Genomic DNA, 22,371 nt, shown 5'->3' with positions numbered 1-22,371 from the left:
GATCAAATACAGTTTGGTAGGAATCTGTGCGAGATCAAAAATTTCAACTGGACGTACTTCTAGAATTTACTACACGTCATCTGATGTTGACCGGATGGGCGAGGGGGCGTTTATAATTCCGTGGGCAACGTTATACCATTCATCTAATGTGGGTCATATGTTCATCATAGCAGTTTATATCGAACACGGTAATACTACACGCTAAAACTCACCCCAGTCTCCTCGGGCCGTTGGGCGATCAGCGTGGAGTAGACAGTTTTCGATTATGGGATGTTGAAATGCCCGATCTATTTCCAGGTTGTATAATAGTATATACGTCCAAATCATGTTGTTTTTTCGAGTTATTTCCACCGATCGATGTTCACTGTGTGAAGACAGAGTCTCTCTAACATTAGCGAGTGCCCGGACCCCATATAGACCACCGCAACACTTCCGGGATTCTGAAATCAGGGAGGAGATTGCGGGGGGGTCAAATGAATGAATGTGGACGAGAGCCGTGATCTAAGTGGTTGCCGATACGGCTGTGGGGGTGCTAGAGACATGATCGAATAGACGTTTATGCGCCTCGCTCTCCTGAACACGGCGTGAGCCATAACTAATCGATCAGAACTAAATCGGCAGAGAAAAAGCCCATTTTAAAGCACCTATTCCGCATGGACATGCGCAGAGTGCCCATGGAGTCTGGACGACGTGAGATGACGCTCGAATTAATGTGGACTGTTCCATCAGAGGGGGGAGCTTCGATGGTCATGTAAGTGGCTACAGACCGCTGCACTTAAATATAAACATTGGTCTACCTGGAGACTCAATGAGGTAATTGTAGATGTCGCCATAAGACGCGTCTGGCCATTTAGTGGGATCATTTTTTCATTATCCTGTTCGGCTGAAAGGACACTGGCCACCGAAGCTCCCCCCTCTGATAGAACAGTCCACATTCATTCGAGCGTCATCTCGCGTCGTCCAGACTCCATGGGCACTCTGCGCATGTCCATGCGGAATAGGTGCTTTAAAATGGGCTTTTTCTCTGCCGATTTAGTTCTGATCGATTAGTTAGGCGCATAAACGTCTATTCGATCATGTCTCTAGCACCCCCACAGCCGTATAGGCAACCACTTACATCACTGCTCTCGTCCACATTCATTCATATGCTCCCCCCGCAATCTCCTCCCCGATTTCAATGTAACGCGGAAGTGTAGTGGTCTATGGAGTGAGTCCTGCCGGTTCAAAGGTTGATATCCGGTTTCGATCTGCCGATCGGCCACCAGATGGCGCTCTTGAACCGCTAGAGGGTTGAGAGGAGATCAGCACTGTGTGTCAAGGCTCCAGAACGGAAATATGATTTCGATCACAGATTTTTGAAATATTGATATCAAAGACGAGTTACGGCGTCCTCGGCAACTTGAGCATGGCGGGGAATGACGAGTTCCGGCGTTTTCGGCAGTTAAAGTGTTAAGACAAGTATGTCACCCATCCCAGGCTTGTGAAAATATATACTGTTGTCATGTAGGGAGTACCCATCAGAAGTAGTGCCATGCATGGAAATAATATACTGTTGTCATGTAGGGACCCATCAGAAGTAGTGCCATGCTTAGTTCTGGCATAAACATCTAGCCCAGGGACTACAACTGAAAACTAGCTGTTGGCATATTTACAGTTTTTTTTTTTTTATTCATTTATAAATGTATAACTGTTGATTTATATGCACTGTTCCTGATCAAATAAACTGAGTAAACAAAGAAAAAACTAAATTACTTTAGCTCTATTTTATAAAAAAAAAAATCTAAAATGTGCTTATGTACCTTAGTTGCTATTACATATACAGTATGTTTTATTCCATGTATACGTACATACATACCAACTATTCACCTGTTTTATTCTCCACCCATCTATCATCCATAGCAACACTATATTATCACCAACGACCAAGTTGCGGGATCCCTTGAACAGCCCTCCTCCACGTCGCCTGTGGTGCTCCCCCCCCCCCCCCCCCTATTGCTAGGTTTTTTGTGAGTTTTTCCTCATCTTCATTGGGGAATGTCTGGGAGTGTCGCATATTTGGATTTTATGGCGGTTATTTGTTCTTGATTTATTGTGATGTTTCTTCTTGACTTGTTCAAAGAAGACTTGTACAGCCCATGGGGGCATTACCTTGTGATTTTGGGCTTTACAAATACATTTGATTTGATTTATGTGTGGACATTATACTGTTGTCATGTAGAGACCCGCCAGAAGTAGTGGCATGCATGGAAATATATACTAGAGCAGGGTTGGGTCCGTTTACTTTAACTATGTCCACTTAAAAGTCTTGATACTGCAATATATTTACTAATGATTGATGTGAAACGAGAATGTCTTGTATGGCTGCCGGCCTGCCGCTTCACAATTCCAATTCAAAAGAAAATGTACTTCCGGGATTCCAACCCTGATTAAATAACCTGACTGACGGAGAAAGAGGAAGATACACACTTTTGCAGTGTGTATCTTCAGTAGTGGAGGAGGTTGGGTACACTGGAGGTAGTTATACTGCTGGAAACACCACAGTACATACAGTCAAGAGCACTAGTATTAGGACAGTGAATTAATATCTTGCCGGTGTCATTTAAGATGGTAACAACAATAATATGTAGTAGCCAAATTCGGAAGCGGGGTTGTCTTTCCAGATATTCATACCTTAAATGGTAGGCAATAGCTAAAAAATACAAATAAATAACATTATCTGCGTTCCAATATGTGCTTTTGACTGTTTGTTCCCAAGGTAATTAGACTAATAGTATGTGGGTGTATTCGTGCCCAAAGAAAGATACTACATAGATCTACATACTGTATATCCTCCACTGCATCACTTTTGTCAGACACTGCAGGGTGAATTTACTCCTTTGTGTACAATTTGTGGCTTTAATCCCATGTAAACCATACATACCATATGTGAAAACATGACAGACGAAAACAAGACCAAAAATAACACATCACACTTTTAAAGTTACAGTATTTTTTCTTTCACAAAAGCTACATTTGACTGTTGCCCGTGTGAATATGTTATGAGGAGGAGAGGGGAGGGGAGAGGACAATAGGGGTGGGGGATGTCTTTATGAGGAGGTCTCCTCTTAACATATTCCACACCTGCAGACCACCAGCAGCCAAACAGTGACCTCTAGGTAAAATGGTTTTGCATGGTATTTACATGTTCTGTTTTGGTCTGATGTGTGGGGATAGGGGAGGGGTTGCTAATGCGGGCCATATCACAGGCTCTGCCAAGAGAGGTCTGAGATATTCACTGTATAACAAGTTAATATATATATATATCATAACTAGATTTATTATAATATATGCCATATTATAGCTATATATATAACGTATTATACTGTGCATTTCTCCAAACCTCTCTTAGAACCTGAGGTATGGCCAGTGATACCAACCCCTCCCATATCCCCACTCAACTCCAACCCACACATCAGACCAAAACAAAAAAAAAAGTGCAATACCAAGAAGATAGGTCTTGCCTAGAGGTTGCTGTTTGATGGCATTACAGATTCAACCTTTAACACTGAATGAAAAATAAATAGTGCATTTTTCTTTTCAACAGATTAACATTTGAGCATATTTCAGTCACCCTAATGAGCATGAACATGAAGTGCAAAATGATTCCCACTCCTTCAAACAAGCTAACCTGTCTACCACCATAGGGCGCTGCAGCTTGGCAGTCCTTTTGACACAAACGTATTACACTAAATAGAAAGTCTCTCAGCGTTGCTACCAGCTTGGCTGGTCGTTCATACTAACGCAATTGGCAGTGTTAGGGGGTGGGAAGCTGGTGGGTGGGGATCGGACGTTGTGGACAGCGACTCCTACAGGTCTGTTGGTGTGCCTGCGAAGCAGAATCAGGAAGCAACGGGGGCGGCGTGTCCCTCCCACGCAGACCCCCACCGCTGAGAGATCGCGCTGTGCAGGTGAAAAGATGCAACGGCTGCTTCCTCGAGTACCGGAGGGGACACGTGATGCAAGGCTTTGTCCACATTGCAGCCGACCAGTGGGAGGCATGGCCTAACAGCGTTCGAGACAGGGGAGGGTAGAATTGGATAATACGAAATTGGGATGAGAAAAATAAAAAATGGGAGAAAAAGTAGATACAAATAAATAAATATATATATTAAGTAATATAATCTCTGGTACAGTCTATAGGCCGAGTTAACGCTATCTTTGCTGAATGATGCTAGTGGTGTTATCCTATCCTGAAGGAGCCGACAGTGCAACTGGGTCAACTGTCAACAAAACGTTTGTTTCATCAGAGAACAAAATGGATCGCCTTTCAACATGGCTGAAGACTCCTGTGACCGATAAGTACTTCAACTAACCATTTTGCCAAGAAGCATCGGTTACACACTGACCTTTCTGTTGGTGTGCAGTCTGCTCATTCACAAGTACTTCAACTAACCATTTAGTCAAGAAGCATCGGTTACACACACTGACCTTTCTGTTGGTGTGCAGTCTGCTCATTCACCACTCACTCACTCACAGAACCACTGGAACGTCTCAGTATAGGAACCATAATGGTGCACTTGATAATGCACCACATTCAATTCTACTTCTACAGTCCTGAATGGTCTCTTAAATCTGCAAGGATTTCACTTGTAAAAAAAGAATGGAAGTGGATTCTCCAATCCAATCCAACTTTATTTATAAAGCGCACAGCCACAGGGGCACAAAGTGCTGTACAGAGGGAGCATATTAAAAAAAACTATAAAGCAGCACTAAAAATAGATAAAAGAACAAGAGTACTAAAAAGGAAAACATAGGCAACAATAAAAATTTAAATAGATGAAAGTACTTAAAAATATTTAAAAGCAAAGGACACAGTAACAAAACGATACAATAATAACACAGTAAAACAATAAGATCATAAAATCAACAAGCTACATGGTGTCGAAAGCCAGAGTGAAAAGGTGGGTCTTAAGGAGGCCTTTCAAATGGGATGAGGCCTGCCTAATCTGCAGCGGCAGCTCGTTCCACATTTTGGGGGCGACAACGGAGAAGGCACGGTCCCCCCTGAGCTTACGCCTAGTTTTAGGCACTACAAGGAGCAGCTGGTCAGCTGACCTGAGAGCGAGAAGGTGTATAGAACTGCAACAGCTCAGAGAGGTAGGGTGGGGCAAGGTCATGAAGAGCTTTAAAAGCAAATAAAATAATTTTAGAATTAATCCTAAAGTGCACTCCACTCCAGTGGAGTGAGGATAAAATCAGTGAGATGTGGTCATATTTACGAGTGCCAGTTAAAAGACGCGCAGCGGCGTTCTGCACCATCTGAAGGCGAGCCACTGAGGATACACTCACCCCTATATAGAGTGCATTGCAGTAATCCAGCCTAGTAGTCATAAATGCATGGATTACTGCTTCAAAATGCTGCGCCTGTAGGATGGGCTTGATTTGACCACGGCCTTGATCTGGCTGTCAAATTTAAGGTCTGGGTACATTTTTACACCTAAGTTCTTTACTATTGGTTTGACATAAACATTTAAAAAAATGCAATGCCATCCAGGACTTAATGTCATTGAGACATTTGGTCAGCGGCTCTATGGAAAAGGAGCCAGACTTTTTATTTTTTTTAACTTAAATTTTTATTAACATTTATAGACAAACAACACTTACACAAAAATGAAACTAACAACACAATAAGAAAGAATGCAGTGCACATAAATGGTTACATGGTTAGCATGGTTAGTTATCTGGTTCCACTTCAGTTGTTTTTCCAGGTACTTAATACAAAGACTGATTGTGTACCGCCCTTAAACAGGTATACAAATATAATACCTACTCAAAAAAATTAAATACTGACTAAGGCATACATGTGTGATATGGGTCCAGAGACCCTCCTTGAACTTCTTTCTTCCCTTATCCTTTTTTTTTTTTTTTATTAAATTTCTCTTTGCCTTTTGATTCACCCATATACAAACCACATCATCCCTGAATATTAATACAACACTGTTAAACAGACATAAATAATAAAGTACAAAAAACATAAAACAATTGTAATACCCAAAAAAAATTTAATTAGAGAATACTAACTAAAGCAAAAGTGTGTGACATGGGTTCAGAGACCCTCCTTGAACTTCTTTCCTCCTTTACCCTTCGCCCTCTTGTGTTGCATTTGGTTCTTCCTCTGTGATGTCGTTTTCGTTCCCTTTATAATCCTCCCACTTTCCCCATCTTTCCCCAAATTTCTCTTCCTGTAGCCTCAGCATGTGCGTTATCCTCTCCATATCCTGTATCTCCTCTACTATTCCTACCCATTGTGCTATTGTCGGTGGGTCTTCCTTGTACCACAGTCTCGTTATTGCTTTTCTGGCCGATATCAACATTATCTTTATTAAATACTTGTCCCCCCCTGTATTCCCTTGTGTGTCAGGTCCCCTAAGTAAAGCACCAGTCCCGTTTGTGGTAATCCGTATCCTAATATTCTGATCATTGCCTCCCCTATCGCCTCCCAATACCCCTTCAGCTTCTGACATCCCCAGAATATGTGCGTGTGATTTGCCCCCTCCTTCCCACACATCCTCCAGCATGCTCTTTGTGTTGGTGCATATTTTCCCTTCAACTCTGGGGTTATAAAGAATCTGATTATGTTTTTCCATCCAAACTCTTTCCATATCCTCGATCCTGTTGTTGAATGTTGCACCTCGCATATGTTACCCCATTCCTTCCCTGTTATTCCTATCTCTAGTTCTCTCTCCCATTTCTCCCTTATGTAGTCTGTCGTGTGTCCCTTGCTGGTCATTATAGCCCGGTACAGTGCTGATATTACCCTTCCTTTCCCTCCTTCGTATGCCCTTACTATCATCCTAATTATTCCATTCTGTTCTTCGTCCTTGCCCCCTCTTATTTCTTTATTATAGTAATCTCTAATCTGTAGATATCTGAAGTGGTCCCTGTTTTCTAGTCCAAATTTCTCCTTTAATTTTTGTAATGTTTGCATTTCCCCCTTCTCTATCATTTTGCATATCGCTGTTGCCCCCCCCCCCCCCCCTCTCCCACCTCCTGAATCCGTGGTCCAACCTCCCTGGCTTGAATCTCTTGTCATGTGCTACCCATCTCAGAACCCCTGTCTGTTTCTCCAATTTGTGTGTTTTTACTACTCTGTTCCATATGGTCAAGGTGCATTTGGTGATTGGATCTAACAGTCCCTCCTTTTCTTTGAATAGTTCCCTATCTCCCACCAGAGCTTGTATCTTGTATCCCTCCCCTTCTTTTTCAATGTCTTTCCATCTTGCCTCATATCTGTCGTTACACCAGCACGTCACTGCTCTCAGTTGTGCTGCATAATAATAATCTTGTAGGCTGGGTACTGCCATCCCTCCCTCTTCCTTTGGTAGTTGTAGTGTTTTATATCTGACCCGTGATCTTCTCCCCGCCCATATGAACCTCGATATCAGTCTGTCCCACTCCCTGAATTGATTCTGTGGTATTTGTATCGGTAGCGACTGGAACAGGTACAGTAATCTTGATAGTATGTTCATTTTAATGACCTCTATTCTTGAATTGAAGTCCAAGGGCATTACTGTCCATCTCTCTAAGTCTCTCTTGATGTTCTGATTTATCTGTGTATAGTTCGCCTCAAACAGTTTCCCCACCCCTCTCGTGATGTTCACCCCTAAGTATTTAATCTTGTCCATGTCCCATTTTATCCCGTACTGTTCCCTAATTTCCGTCGTTGGGGTATAGTTCCATGCTAAGGTCTGTGTCTTTGTCACGTTTAGTTTGTATCCTGAGTAGTGGCCATATTCCTTCAGTAGATCCATCAGTGCCGGGAAGCTCTTGTCTGGTTGTCTCATGTATACTATCACGTCGTCCGCAAATAGGCCTAGTTTATATTCCGTTCCCTTTATCCTTACTCCCTTGATGTCCTCGTTCTGTCTGATCAGTTGTGCCAGTGGTTCTATGAAAACTGCGAAGAGCGTTGGTGATAGACAACATCCCTGTCTGGTAGCCCTCTCTAATCTGATTCTATCCGTCAGGCTGCCATTCACCTTAACCCTCGCTGTCGGTTCTTGATATAGCGCCTTGATCATCTTCATTGCCCTCCCGTTTAGTCTGAATCTCATCAATGTTTTATATAAAAATGTCCAACTCACACTGTCGAATGCTTTTTCTGCATATAGGCTAATGTAGCCGGTGTGATCTTGTCTGCGTTGTGTTTTAGTCGATTCGACCCCTGTTAAGGGATCGCCCTGAGTGGGAGTTGAACCCCGGACGCCCGCGTCGCGGGCGGCATCACAGACCACTAAGCAAGAAGTGAATTCACTTCTTGCTTCCGGGTCTGGATGCCTCTGGGGAGTGAGTTTACTTGCAGTACCGCTTAACGTCCACAGCCACTTCACGACTTGTACCTCGTGACTGTGGATATACTGCGGTACCTCCATTACACTAATCAATACCGCACTACCTCCTTGTTTTTGTATCTCCTCCACTATGTGTAATGTCTTTCTGAGCCAGACTTTTTTGGTGGCATATAAATCTGGCTGTCATCAGCGTAGCAGTGAAAAGGAATACCGTGCTTTCTGAGGATGGAACCAAGGGGCAATAAATAAATAAATAAATAGAGAAAAGGACAGCGCCAAGTATCGAGCCCTGAGGTACACCATACAATAGGGGGGCAGTAGAGGACACAGAGTCCTCAAGCCTAACACAAAAAGTTAGATCTGCCAGGTAGGACTTGAACCATTCAAGGGCTATGCCTCTGATGCCCACCCACTGTTCAAGGCGGCCAATTAAAAGGTCATGCGGCCGACAGGTCTAACAGGACCAGGAAAACACAGTCACTGGAATCAGTAGCTAAAAATATGTCATTAAACTCTTAAAAGTGCCGACTCAGTGCTGTGCAGGGATTTAAAACCAGATTGGAAAACCTCGAGAATATTGTGCTCGTTTAAAAAATTCATTAGCTGAATATAGACAATTTTCTCGAGGATCTTTGATAAAAATGGCAGTTTAGATATGGGCCTACAGTTCGACATGGCTGCAGGATCAAGCCCAGGCTTCTTGATCTTGATCTTGATTACACAACCGCATGTTTAAAAAGTGCCGGGACCACACCAGAGGACAGGCTACTAGTCATAATGTTAAGTACAGCTAGAATATAACAACAGCTGGGAAGACTTCCTTAAAGAGTCGAGGTGGAACAGCATCGTTTGGGGAGCCCGAGGGCTTCATTTAGGCAATGACCTCCTGTAAGGAAGACGGCGTCATGGGCACAAATGTGTCAAATACAGCGGGGCTGGGGACAAGAACGGAGGGGTCGTGAGCAGGAGGTGAAATAAAAGCCCTAATGGAGGAGACCTTATCAATGAAGAAGTTAAGGAAACCTTCACAGGCAGCACGAGAGGCCTCCACACAGGTAGTCAGTGGTGCATTAAGTACATCATTGATTCTCTCCTTCTCCAGAAACTCTATGCTTCTGCCCCTACTTTTTGCCAGCCGTCTCATTTGGCCAAATAGTCTAATTATTAAATAATCAAAATACCTCATCTTTAAACACAACATTGCCTAGCTAACACAATCTTGCTGTAACTAAGGGAAAATAAAAAAATTTGTTCAAAGATCACTAGATTTATCAACTTAGAATACACATTTCATGTGGGTATTTCCTGATCACAAGATCACAGAGGACAATTTTCCAACAGTGAACATTAAATACTGAACCAAATTACTTAAACTCAACAGCAAAAAGACAGAGCTCATGGTTGTGGCCCCCAAGGCACTGCTCGGGAAGGTTGGAGATCTCCTCCTCCACGTTGACGGCTGTTCCATCTCCCCGTCTCTCGAAGTCCGTAACCTGGGCGTCACCCTTGACTCCACACTTTCATTTCACTCCCACATCAAATCTGTCACCAAGTCTGCCTTCTACCACCTCAGGAACATCTCCCGTCTCCGACCCTCACTCTCAGACTCTGTGGCGGAGACCCTGATCCACTCATTTGTCACCTCCCGGTTGGACTACTGTAATGGAGTCCTGTTCGGGGTACCCAGCAAAGCCCTGGACAGGCTCCAGTATGTCCAGAACTCAGCTGCCAGGGTTCTCACTCACACCAAGCCCTGGCAGCACATCACCCCCACCCTCATCCACCTCCACTGGCTCCCAGTCAAGTTCCGCATCACCTTCAAACTCCTGCTCCTCACCTACAAATCCCTCCATGCCCTCGCCCCCCGGTACCTGTCTGATCTCCTCCACCAGTACACTCCATCCCGGAACCTACGATCCTCTGATCTAGGTCTCCTCTCCATCCCTCGCACCAGGTTACGGACTTTTGGGGACAGAGCCTTCAGCGTCCCCTACCCTCTGGAACTCTCTCCCCCCCGAAATCCGCAACGCCCCAACCCTGGACACCTTCAAATCCGCTCTAAAAACACACCTCTTCACCAAGGCTTTCCCCATCAGTTAGTTTTAGATTAAATTAGGTCCATTATCCCCTACTTTCCCTCATCCCCTCTTCCCCCTCCCCCCCTACTTTCCTTGCCCTATTTTTTGACTTGGGCATTGGCACTTTGTAAAGTGTTGCCAGAGAGCTGATTACACTAGTGAACATTTGTGTAGTAGCGCCCTCTTGTGTTTATGTTTACCCTCATTATTGATTTCAACGGGCAATGATGGAAATGTAATAAAATACCTGTCGTTGACCGATTAGAAAAATATTCTGGTCCTTGGCCTACAGTCAGCATCCAAATCGGATCAAAACTGTAGGTATGATGGCACGGACACATAGACAGACAGACCCCCTCACCAGTGCTTCGCGCACACAGGTATAAGAAACAAGTTAAGCTAAAGCATTGTAAGCTTTGCATGGGAACTATGCACATTTTGTCTAAAAGGATGTGCATACTGATTGTCATGTGGGGACCCACCACAAATACACCCTTTTGTATTAAGACCTGTAGTTTAAGAAACACTTCCCTAAAGAATCCTATAGGCCTGGGTTACAGACTCTCAACACTCTTTGTATATGAGGGCAAGCTCAATGATATTTTGAGTTTTAAGTACACAATGGTGACCAACAAATGTTTTATGCCGACACTTAAGTTCCTTAAAGCTTCCTATGTTATCCACACAGATTCTGTACCATTTGCAAATCCCAATGCTTACCCTGCCCTTTTTTCTGGATCTCATGCTATACTAGGGGAACTAGCAGAAACTAAAGCTTCCTCTCAGGGTGAAGAACCACCCGTACCTACCAGCAATGCAGATAAAGCCCATTCTGAAGAACTTCGTTGGCGAAGGATAGCCTTTTTACTAGAGGAGTATGTTGATGTGACTTGTTGACCTAGTTATACTAGCTCTAAGATACACCCCAACCCCCAAAGTCTCTTTTGCTTCTGAATCAGCTGGTCTTCTCCTTGACTGTAGACTGACCGTGTCCGTTGCAGTCTAAGTCGTCCCGCTCAAGGTGCTCGTGGCTGTAGCGTCGGATCAGGGCTCCGGGGAGGAGGGCCGCACAGGCAATGGCCAGGAGCTGGGCCAGCGTGCCCCAGGAGAAGATGTCATCTAGCGAGGAGATCTTGGACAGCATGGAGCCCGTACGCACACAGATGAAGTTATAAGGGATGAGGCCTGGGGAAGAGGAGGAATAAAGGAGAGGTGAGAGGGAGGGAGGTTTGTGTGTGTGTGTGTGTGTGTGTGCAATATGTGTGCACGTGCAACAGGATGGAGTTCATATTCACACAGATTAAGCTATACTGTATGTGGTGAGTAAAGTGAGGGGAGAAAAGAGGGGTTTCAAGCACTGGTTCAGGGTGCAACACTGGGCCATGGAGAGATTAAAATAGGTCCCCAAATGGTTTTGAGATTTCTGGGGGGGCCGGTTTTCACTTGACAGTTAAAGGTTTGAATAAAACCAACGTTTTTATTTCCAATTCTGTCATTTCAGGTAGGCCAAATACTGTGGGATAGTAGTCAAGTCAAGTCAAGTCAAGAGTTTTATTTGTCACAGGATACAAGTATACAGTGAAATGCGGGGGGTCTTGCCCGCAACGATTGTGCATAATACAATAATACAATAATAAGAATCCAATAGGATGAGAATGCGACATATGTGCAATAATACAAGTAATAAGAGTAAAGCCATATCAGGTATATGTACATGAGTTTTACAAAAGCATGGTAAGACATGCTAGGTCCTGTGATAGTGCAATACCCCCCAGGCCATCAGAGCCCTGAACAATGAACATTGAGTGCTCAGAACATTGAACTATCCACACACAAGCACACATGAACACACACACGACACGCACGCTGTGCACGCTCACACACGAGCAGCCACTTAACACTTTAACATGAGCGGGCACACACTCATGTCGCACACACGCACACTTATGGCCAAAAGGAAAGGACACTTTAAATTAGAATAACAGGAACAGTGTATTGCACTACCAAAGCTAACTAGCATGTCCCATATGCTCTGTAAATAACTATGTACAGATACCGAGATGTCACTCCATGTTACCTGTTACCTGTTCACTGCACAATGTTGTTTTTTTATTTTTTTATTCTATTATATGTTGTACCACTGTATTGCACATCGTTGCGGGCGAGACCACCCGCATTTCATTGTATACCTGTATGCCGTGACAATTAAAACTCTTGACTTGACTTGACTTGACTTGATACACTGTTAGCTACGGACGAGGCACTGGGTCTTATGTACACTAATATACAATGCTATACTATACAATCTACAGTTATACTATGTGTCCTTATGCTAGCTTGCTATCCTTCTGTTTACTATACAAGAACCACTCCCGTTCTTGTTTTTTTTAAAGTGACCTTTCATTGTGTAAAGTGACCATAAGTGTGAGCGTGTGCAGCATGTGTGTGTGTGTGTTCAGTCTGGTGGGGACTATGGTGTTGAACGCTGAGCTATAGTCAATGAACAACAGTCTCACATAGCCCCCCTTCTGGCAGTCTAGGTGAGAGAGGGTGCTGTGCAGTACTTGGGAGACCGCATCGTCAGTGGACCTGTTTGGCCTGTATGCAAATTGCATAGGGTCCATATCGCTGGGGAGGGAGGCACAAATGTAATCCTTAACCAGCCTCTCAAAACATTTCATGGCCACAGAGGTGAGTGCCACCGGTCTGTAGTCATTAAGACCTGTTGGGGAGGATTTCTTTGGTACCGGGATTATAGTAGACACCTTGAAACAGGCAGGGACCACGGATTCCGCCAGAGATAGACTAAATATGGTGGTGAACACTGGGGCTAGCTGGTTAGCACAGGACTAAAGTATACGTCCTGTTATCCCATCTGGGCCAGCTGCCTTTCTGGTGTTCACCCGCATAAATGCTCTTCTCACACTGTGTTCCTTCAATGAGAGAGTGCCCCCACCCCCCCGCGGATGCCCCCCCCCCCCCCGTCCACGACGGCCGGCGCGTCAGTGACGTCGTTAGCCAGTGAGCTAGCGTCGCCACTGTCTGCACCAAACCGAGCGTAGAAGGAGTTGAGCTGGTCCGCGAGAGAGGCGTCGGCACTCCCCATTGAGCGGGCGCTGACTTTGTAGTCAGTTATCGTCCGTAGCCCTCGCCATAAGCCTCTTGTGTCATTCTGTGCCATTTGTGCCTCCATTTTGTCAGCGTAGGACCTCTTAGCAAGCTTTACAGCCTTGCGTATAGTATAGACTGTAGCCTTATACTCCTCCATGTTTCATGACTCTCTGCCCAGGTTATAAGCAGTGGTGCGAGTTTTCAGAGCTGCTCGGATAGTACTGTCAACCCACGGTTTCTGGTTTGGGAAAACCTGCACCTTCTTTGTGGGGACTATGCTATCAGATAATGTTGCTATAAAGCTAACGACAGTATCCGCGAACTCGCTGACGTCACTGGCGCTTCCCTGGAACATTTCCCCATAGATCACTACCCCAAAGAAACAGGGTCGATTTTATTAGCCTACACAATTACCGTACCTTAATTCTGCCTAAAGTGCCCCTATGAAGTCTACACAGAAACATAAAACACTCATTATTTTGGTGCTTATGGACCTTTAAAGGGTGGATCAGGCTCTCTTCTGACAGTCTGACCACTCTCTAGACATTTTGTTACAAATCAGCCAGAGTCTAGGGGCTTTTAGGGAAGCTGGAGACGAAGAGTGTGGAGGACCATGCCAGTAATGGACGGACGCAAAATCACCATGAAGGGACTCTCTCCCCACTAACGTTTAGTGTTTGATGGTTGTCTATTTATAAATAGTTAGTCATTCATCTTTTTAATATACAACTGAACACCGAAGGGTTCCAAGAATCAGCATGCCACAACAAAACAAGATAAGATATTCCTTTATTGATCCCCTTGGGGAAAGTCGGGCGTCATAGCAGCATGGGGAAGGGGAGGTACAGGTATGGGCAAGGTAATAGAAGAAAGACATAATTATAGGCAATCAAATAAAATATGAATGTAAGAATATGAGACAAATAAACGGTATGCACAAGGTGCAAGTGAGGGACTGTACCCTAACTGGCATGCTATACGACGTACCAAAGCACCTCAAAGGCACTAAAAAACAAATTACAAACATCTCAAAACAAGCTAGTCAGACTACTGCTTGACCTTACTCCTAGAACCCACCTCACCCCTGCCCACTTTGACAACCTAGGATGGCTTAGAGTAGACGACAGAGTACAGCAACTTGCAATGGGCCTGGTCTACAAGATACACTACGCGACCAAGGTACCCATGTACATGTCAAAATACTTCCCAAAGGTCAGTGAATACCACGATCACAACACCAGAGGGAGCTCCACAAATCATGTAAAACCCAGATTCGGCTCAAACAAGGGACTAAACACGTTTCGCAATTATGCCACATCAATGTGGAACGCCCTGCCTAAAGCTGTAAAGGAATGTGAATCACTACCCACTTTCAAAAACACTCTCAAAAAACACCTACGTGAGACTGCAATTCGAAACTGGCCCCTACAAATGTCCTAACCTAGTTGTACAGTAAATGACCAAGTAAGGCTTTGTCAGTATTCCAATGTACAGTGTAAAATGTGTATGTGTCCCCTACCCAACCCCCCCCCCCCACCTCCAATGTACAGCCCTCACCCAACCCACCCAACCCCACCCCACCCATCCAACCTCCTCCAATGTACAGTTTCTACGCCAAATGTATATACACTCCTTTTCTGGACACTTTTGTATCACAAACAGTACTGTATTTGCAAATCTGATATGTCATAAATGTATAGATGTAGCAGTACTGTCTATCTGTATGTCATGTATGTCATATATGTTATGATGAATTGAAAATGGGGGACCCTGATGTAAACAAGACGAAAGTCTTTCTCTGGTCTGCATCCCCTTAACAATTGTATGTATTGAGCTGGACTGTACTGTACCCATTCTGCAATCTGTTAATAAACTTTTCAATCAATCAATCAATCAGTCATATGTTATAGTCCGTGCCGGTTTTGGTGGTTAACTCAATCAGTGCCAGACCCCAGGATAGTCGGGTTATCTCGTCATGCGTTGAGCGCCAGGACCCCCGAAAACCCGAGTATAGTCGGGTTTTCATCGTTATTTCTTTTATTGATTGATTGAAAATTGTATTAACAGATTGCAGAATGGGTACAATACAGTACAGCTCAATACACACAATTGTTAAGGGGATGCAAACCAGAGAAAGACTTTCATCTTGTTTACATCAGGGTCCCCCATTTTCAATTCATCATAACATATATAACATACATGACATACAGATAGACAATACTGCTACATCTATACATTTATGACATACCAGATTTACAAATACAGTATTGTTTGTGATACAAAAATAGTCTAAAAAAGAGAGTATATACATTTGATGAAGAAACTGTACATTGGAGGAGGTTGGGTAGGTGGGGTGGTGGGAAACTGTACATTGGAGGTGGTTGGGTGGGTGGGGTGGGGTGGGTAGAATAACTGTACAGTTATAACCTGTAACTGGGGTGGGGTGGGGTGGGGGGGTAACTGTACATTGGATTATCGACGAAACCTTACTTGGTCCCAAGAAGAGGGTCTCGTGTATTATTGGGTTAGGACATTTACTGTACATTGGAGGGGGTTGGGTTAGGACATTTACAGGGGCCAGTTTCGGAATTGCAGTCACCCGTAGGTGCTCTTTGAGAGAGGTTTTGAAAGTGGCTAGTGATTTACATTCCTTTACAGCTGTGGGTAGGGCGTTCCACATTGATGTGGCATAATTGCGAAACGTGTTTAGTCCCTTGTTTGAGCCGAATCTGGGTTTAACATGATTTGTGGAGCTCCCTCTGGTGTTGTGGTCGTGGTATTCACTGACCTTTGGGAAGTATTTTGACATGTAGTACATGGGTACCTTAGTCGTGTAGTGTATCTTGTAGACCAGGCCCATTGCAAGTTGCTGTACTCTGTCGTCTACTCTAAGCCATCCTAGGTTGTCAAAGTGGGCTCTAGGAGTAAGGTCAAGCAGTAGTCTGACCAGTTTGTTTTGTGATGTTTGTAATTGCTGCAGTATTTTCCCGCGTCCACCTCTTGTTTGATGTGGTCGTTCAAATAGAGAAGGCATGTGTCAGTGGAGTGGGATGTTCTGAAGCCAGATTGGAATTCGTAGATTAGATTTTTCTCCGCGAGGTACTTTTCGACCTGTTCGTAGACTCTTTTTTCCATGACTTTCGAGATGGAGGTAAGAATAGAAACAGGGCGGTAGTTGCCTGGGTCTAATTTGCTTCCCTTTTTGTGCAGGGGGGTAACTTTAGCAATTTTGAAGTATTTGGGTACGTGTCCCTGTTTTATGGAGAGGTTTATTGTGTGTGATGACTGGGGTGATGGCGGCTGCTGAATCTCTGAGGAATTTGGAGGGGATATTGTCATGGCCAGTGGCCTTGTTAGGTTGGAGGGCGCTCAGTTTTTTGAGTACCTCAGCTGTTGTTACCATTTCTAGTTTGAAATCGTCTTTGCGGACCCCTAGGTTATTGTAGTAGGCTATGATGTGTTCTACCCCAAAATGCCCTGAGTGGGAGGGTAGTTTATTTACCAGTGTTGTGGCTATGTTTGTGAAGAAAATGTTTAAGTAATTGGCCACATCCAGCTTGTCTGTGATGAGCGTGTTGTCCGTTTTTATGTTTATGTTTGAAAATCTGGTTTTAAGTTTTTTACTGCAGCCTAGTTGATTATTGAGTAATTTCCAAAGTTCACATGATTTATTTTTGTTTTCCTCAGTTTTGTCATTGATGAAATTCTTTTTTGCAGTTTTGATCATGGAGATTACGTAATTTCTTAGTCTGTTTCTTTGCAGTTTGAGTTCAGTCACGTGGACTTGGAGTTCACTGCTCGAGCTTTTGGTAAGCTTTGACTGACTTTTACGAAACTCAGAGCATTTTTTGTCTCTGGTTTTCATAGTGGTCAATATTTCGGAGTGCATCCACGGCTCAGCGTGATTTTTTACTCTGGTGGTTCTTAGGGGGGCCATGTCGTTTAGTATTGTTGAGAATTTGGTTTTGAAACCATGCCATGTTTCTTCAACTAATGTACCACTGAGCTCTTCTGACCAGTCCAGGCTCTCCAGTTCAAGGTTAAAGGCCTCGCTAGAGTAGGTTTTGAGGTCTCTAGATGTGACTGTTTTGTGACAGCCGGCCTTTTGTTTTAGCTTTTTGCGGGTACAGAATGTCATATAATGATCGCTTAACCTGCATGCTATAACCCCTTTATTGGAGATCTTGGACTTGTCGGAGGTCAGAATGAGGTCAATGGTAGTCTGAGTTGATTCACATACACGTGTGGGTTGGGTGATTAGCTGGCTGAGGCCGTGCAGATCACAAAACCTACTGAATGACTTGAAGACGGGTGCATCTTTTCATTGCATATCCGTGTTCCAGTCTCCAATAATAATTTTGTCTACATCCTCAACTCCAGCTAAACACCCGTCAAGTGTATCATAAAAGCCACTATAATCTGGCGGTCTGTAAATTGAGTCACCTAGTAGGGATTTCGCCCTTTCGAATAGGATTTCCACCCATACAGTTTCAATTGATTCATGATTCAGGTCAGTTCTGTTGATGAATTTGGTATCTTTATGTATGTACATACAGACACCACCTCCATGTTTGTTCCTATCATTCTTGATTATTGAGTAGTTCTCAAACTCTATCTCTGGATCTTTTACAGAATTACAGTTTCTGAGAAGCACAATATGTTTGCCTTACCATTAATGAATAATTGTTTGATTTCATCCAATTTGTTTTTTAGGCTGTTTATGTTGAGGTGGAATGTTTTGGAATCTTTATGTTGAGGTATTCAATATTTTATTCATTTCTCTCACATGGACCTCGGGGTTACCATAGGGAATCACTCTGAGATCACTAGAGTGCAATACCGAAATCTTTTTTTCACACACAGTGTTACATTCAAATGTCTCCGGGCGCAGTTTTCTTGGTCAGGCGAGTCTAGCGGTTCACTCGATGGCATTGAAACACGTCCAATGCCCCCGATGCATGTGTTGTGGTGGATTATGTTGGCGACACGATGGACACCAATACTGGAAATCGTGATCAGACAATTGGAATATTCTTTTTTGGGTACCTCCTAGTGAAGGTAAGGACTATATGACATCAATCCTGCTTTGATCCAACCATGATTTCACATGTGTAACATACTCCAGAATGTATGCCGTTGGTGACGATCAAAACATCAAAAAACGACCCCCCCCCCCCCCCTTTCATGCATTCATGATGAAACATAATACCTATTATATACATTTGATTTGGAAATAGTAGCGTGTCCAGGCGAGCAACGCCAACGCTTTTAGTAAAATTCACGTATTTCTCCATAGCGCCGTTTCCTGGAATTAGCCAGGATCACTCTGAAACTATACTTATATTCACCACGGTATAACACGCGAATGTATACATGAAAACATTTATTCTTTTTCACATATTGAACGATGGATAGTTGATGTCAAATGAGCCATAGTATTGTATCCATAGCTATAATATAGAATATAGATATAGCCCCGCAAACACTGCCACGCAGCCCTATCTCTTAGAGCGGTGGCGCAGTACGAACTAAGATGCTCTAGGCCTGTGGCGCTGAATGAGTTAAGAGTCAGACACACTGGTGGTGTCAGTGGTGGTCAGACATTTATTATAGAAAAAGAATAAGTTCACCCTCTGAATGCTTTGTACCCTTTAAAACCCTCTGGGGTCCGAGCTCTCTGTGTGCGGGAAGATACTTCATAAATGCAGAAAAATAAAATCTGTCAAAATAATGAAAATGGCATTTTTGAGTGCTTTGAAATTTTCTATATCCGTTTCCTTATTTGCTAAACTTAATTCGACTTGTAAATGGGTTTAATTCTTGCTAGATTGTATGGCTGTACTTATCCGCAGTCCTCTCAGAGAACTACACTCGCCAGCTTACGTCACGTAAATGCACATAGACGCACGTATAGGGCAGCCTGTTACCCATAGAACAGAGCTGTTTTATCAAACTGAGTAGGGCTGGTCTGTGACAATATGCACTCATGCAGGATTATATGCACATCTACAAATTTGTAGGTGTCCACATGCGTGTGCGGTCTAACCTATGAGCACTAGGGTTGGGTACCGTTCACATTTAAAACGCTGGTACCGGTACCTGTGAATTGATACCGGTACCCAACGGTCCGTTTTTTCTATACTTTAGTCTCTATAAATGTAATCTACCTACCTCAGTTGTAATATTTTTTTTTGTAACAACACTTGCGACCGTTTTTCGGCTTGCCATTTCCCCGACTGCTTTGTTTGTTGGAATCAAGTCAAATCCTAGGTAAGCGTGTATTGGGCGCGTGAACGTTGACCTGAGGCACACTTCATATGTTTCTTTTAGCGGTAAACGAAACGTTGACGTCATCGGAAAAATATATAAATATTATAATTTTTTTTACAGTACCGAAATGTGGCACGCGGTGGATCTCACATGAATCGGTACTTACCGACGTGATTCCGGTTGGTACCCTTAAAAGTACCTGATTCGGTACCCATCCCTAATGAGCACGTCATGTTTAGGTGTCCACATTTGTGTGCAAGACTCACCTATGAGCACGGTGAAGAAGAACACGGACATAGGGATGTTGAGGATGGGAGACGTCACATTTAAAAACCAGTTAGGAGTCAAGGGGAAGAAACGAAGGAAGAGGAGGAAGAAAAAACAAACTGCTACGGTTCTCCTCCACCTGAGAGAGAGAGGAGAGGGAGACAGGAGGAAAGAGAGAGGAGGCAGAGAGGGTGGGAGGGAGGGAGGGGGGGAGGGAGGAAGGAGGAAGAGAGAGAGGAGGCAGATAGGGTGGGGAGGGATGAGGCAGAGAGGGTGGGAGGGAGGGAGGGAGGAGGAAGAGAGAGAGGAGGCAGAGAGGGTGGGAGGGAGGAGGCAGAGAGGGTGGGAGGGAGGAAGAGAATGGGTGGGAGGGAGGGAGAGAGAGAGGTTGGATGGAGGGAGAGAGAAGGGGGGGGAAGATAGAGGGAAGGTTGGAGGGAGAGAGAGAAAAGGAGGGAGAGAGAGGGAGATAGGTTGTGAGAGGGAGAGACAGTGAGAGAGAGGGATTAGGAGAGAGAGGAGAAGAGGTTGGAGGGAGATAGAGTTTATTTGAGGGGGAGTTAAGATGGAGAGAGAAGTTGGCAGAGGGAGAGAGAGAATGGAGAGAGGTTGGGGGGAGTTAAGATGGAGAGAGAAGTTGGCAGAGGGAGAGAGAGAATGGAGAGAGGTTGGGCGGAACAGAGAGCAGAAAGAGGGAGGTTGGGAAGGAGAGAGTATTTCTATAGCACATGTCAATATAGTTGAGTAACAGATAAGGAAAGGAAGAGGGGTGATGAGAGAGGAGATGACATCAAAGTAAAGAGAGGTGGGAGTGCAGTTAAAGAGATAATGTATCAAGGTATCTAGGTACCAAGGTATCTAGGTATCAATGTATCTAGGTATCAAGGCATCTAGGTATCAAGATATCTAGCAAGCTAGGTATATAGCGAGGTACCTAGTGAGGTATCAATGTATCTAACGAGGTATCTAGGTATCTAGTGAGGTATCAAGGTATCTAGGTATCTAACAAGGTATCTAGCAAGGTATCTAGTGAGGTATCTAGGTATCTAGAAAGGTGTCTAGATATCAAGGTACTGTATCTAGCAAGGTATCTAGATATCCAGGTATCTAGCAAGGCATTTAGATATTAAGGTATCTAGTGGGGTATCTAGGTATTGAGGTATCTAGCGATATATCTAGGTATCAAGGTATCTAGCGAGGTATCTTGACTAGATTCAGTAGTCTCGCATTGCCAGGTCTATCTCCACACTTGTGCCAGCACAGGAGAAACGTCTGGCAGAACCCATTCTCCTTGTGCAATAGGGTAAGAAAACATTCTGGGTTTGTTTTTCTCAAACATGTCGCAGTCGTCTATGGGCGACGTTAAGCCCAAAATGCTCCTTGCGAAATAGTGTCAGAGAAGAAATGTTAGAGTACTGTAGCTCTCTCTGTGTCGGCCAATGGTTTTCCATCATGAGAGAGTAGCTTGCAGAGATGAGAGACCTACTGTGTACACACACAGTCATCATCCTGTGAGTCAGACTAAGAGGTCAGAGGTCAGGGGACATGGGTCACAAACATGGCAGCCTCCTGGATTTACATAGTTTGCTGCCAGGTTCACAGTGAATTGAGCACCCAGCATTTTCAAACTGGTAAGAGCTGCGTTATTTTTTTCCGTAGCCGCATTTCTGGCAGACGCTCTCTGATTGGCCACTGACTGACGCTCTCTGATTGGCCACTGACATGTTTGCCCAATCGTGTGACGAGCTGTGTCTTTGCCCATTTCCGCGTCGAACAGCCTGCAAACTACCTGCCGTTCTATCGCCATGCTCTAAGACAAACTCTAACCTTAACCAACTTCGAAAGAGTGCCTAAGCTTAACCAGTGTAGAAACAGGCGTCGGCCAATCAGAGAGCGTCTTGCCAGAAAGCGGCTACGGAAAAAAATTGTTACCCATTAGTGATGTAGTCAGTGACTTAAGTCCGGGTAAAGCAATAATAAATAATGTGTTCGGAGTTTGCCACACCACCGAAAATTTTTTATTAACCACACAGCCAAATTTGAATGATTAAAAAACGTTAATAACTATTATTAAACCCAGCTAAAACAGCTCATCTGGCTGTTCAGACCATTTCTCTGGATTGTGGGGGTGTGGTCAGATCACGCTTGATTGACAGTTCCCTTTCAGCTCAAATGCCATTTTATTTTCCCATTCAATCACTAAAATGTTTTGCTGTAAACAACCACATCTATGTATGTATGTATGTATGTATGTATGTATGTATGTATGTATGTATGTATGTATGTATGTATGTATGTATGTATGTATGTATGTA

The 22,371-nt window shown here is 44.0% G+C and overlaps 1 protein-coding gene across 1 annotated transcript in view; it reads right to left on the bottom strand.

The window, feature by feature from the left end:
- Nucleotides 1-11,363: 11,363 nt before the first annotated feature.
- The window catches only part of LOC311234750 (transmembrane protein 41A-B-like), a gene marked incomplete at both ends in the record, with an annotated part of 28,131 nt that continues 17,123 nt past the window's right edge, over nucleotides 11,364-22,371 (bottom strand). The window contains 3 exon segments of the mRNA XM_084321993.1: nucleotides 11,364-11,593; nucleotides 20,056-20,170; nucleotides 20,172-20,195. Of these exon segments, the coding sequence (XP_084178119.1) occupies nucleotides 11,364-11,593; nucleotides 20,056-20,170; nucleotides 20,172-20,195 (369 nt within the window).

The sequence above is a fragment of the Notolepis coatsorum genome (genome assembly GCF_963971535.1).
Source record: "Notolepis coatsorum genome assembly, chromosome: 9".
Taxonomy (NCBI): domain Eukaryota; kingdom Metazoa; phylum Chordata; class Actinopteri; order Aulopiformes; family Paralepididae; genus Notolepis; species Notolepis coatsorum.
Note: the sequence above shows the minus strand (reverse complement) of the source record. Positions and strands in the feature narration are given on the sequence as shown.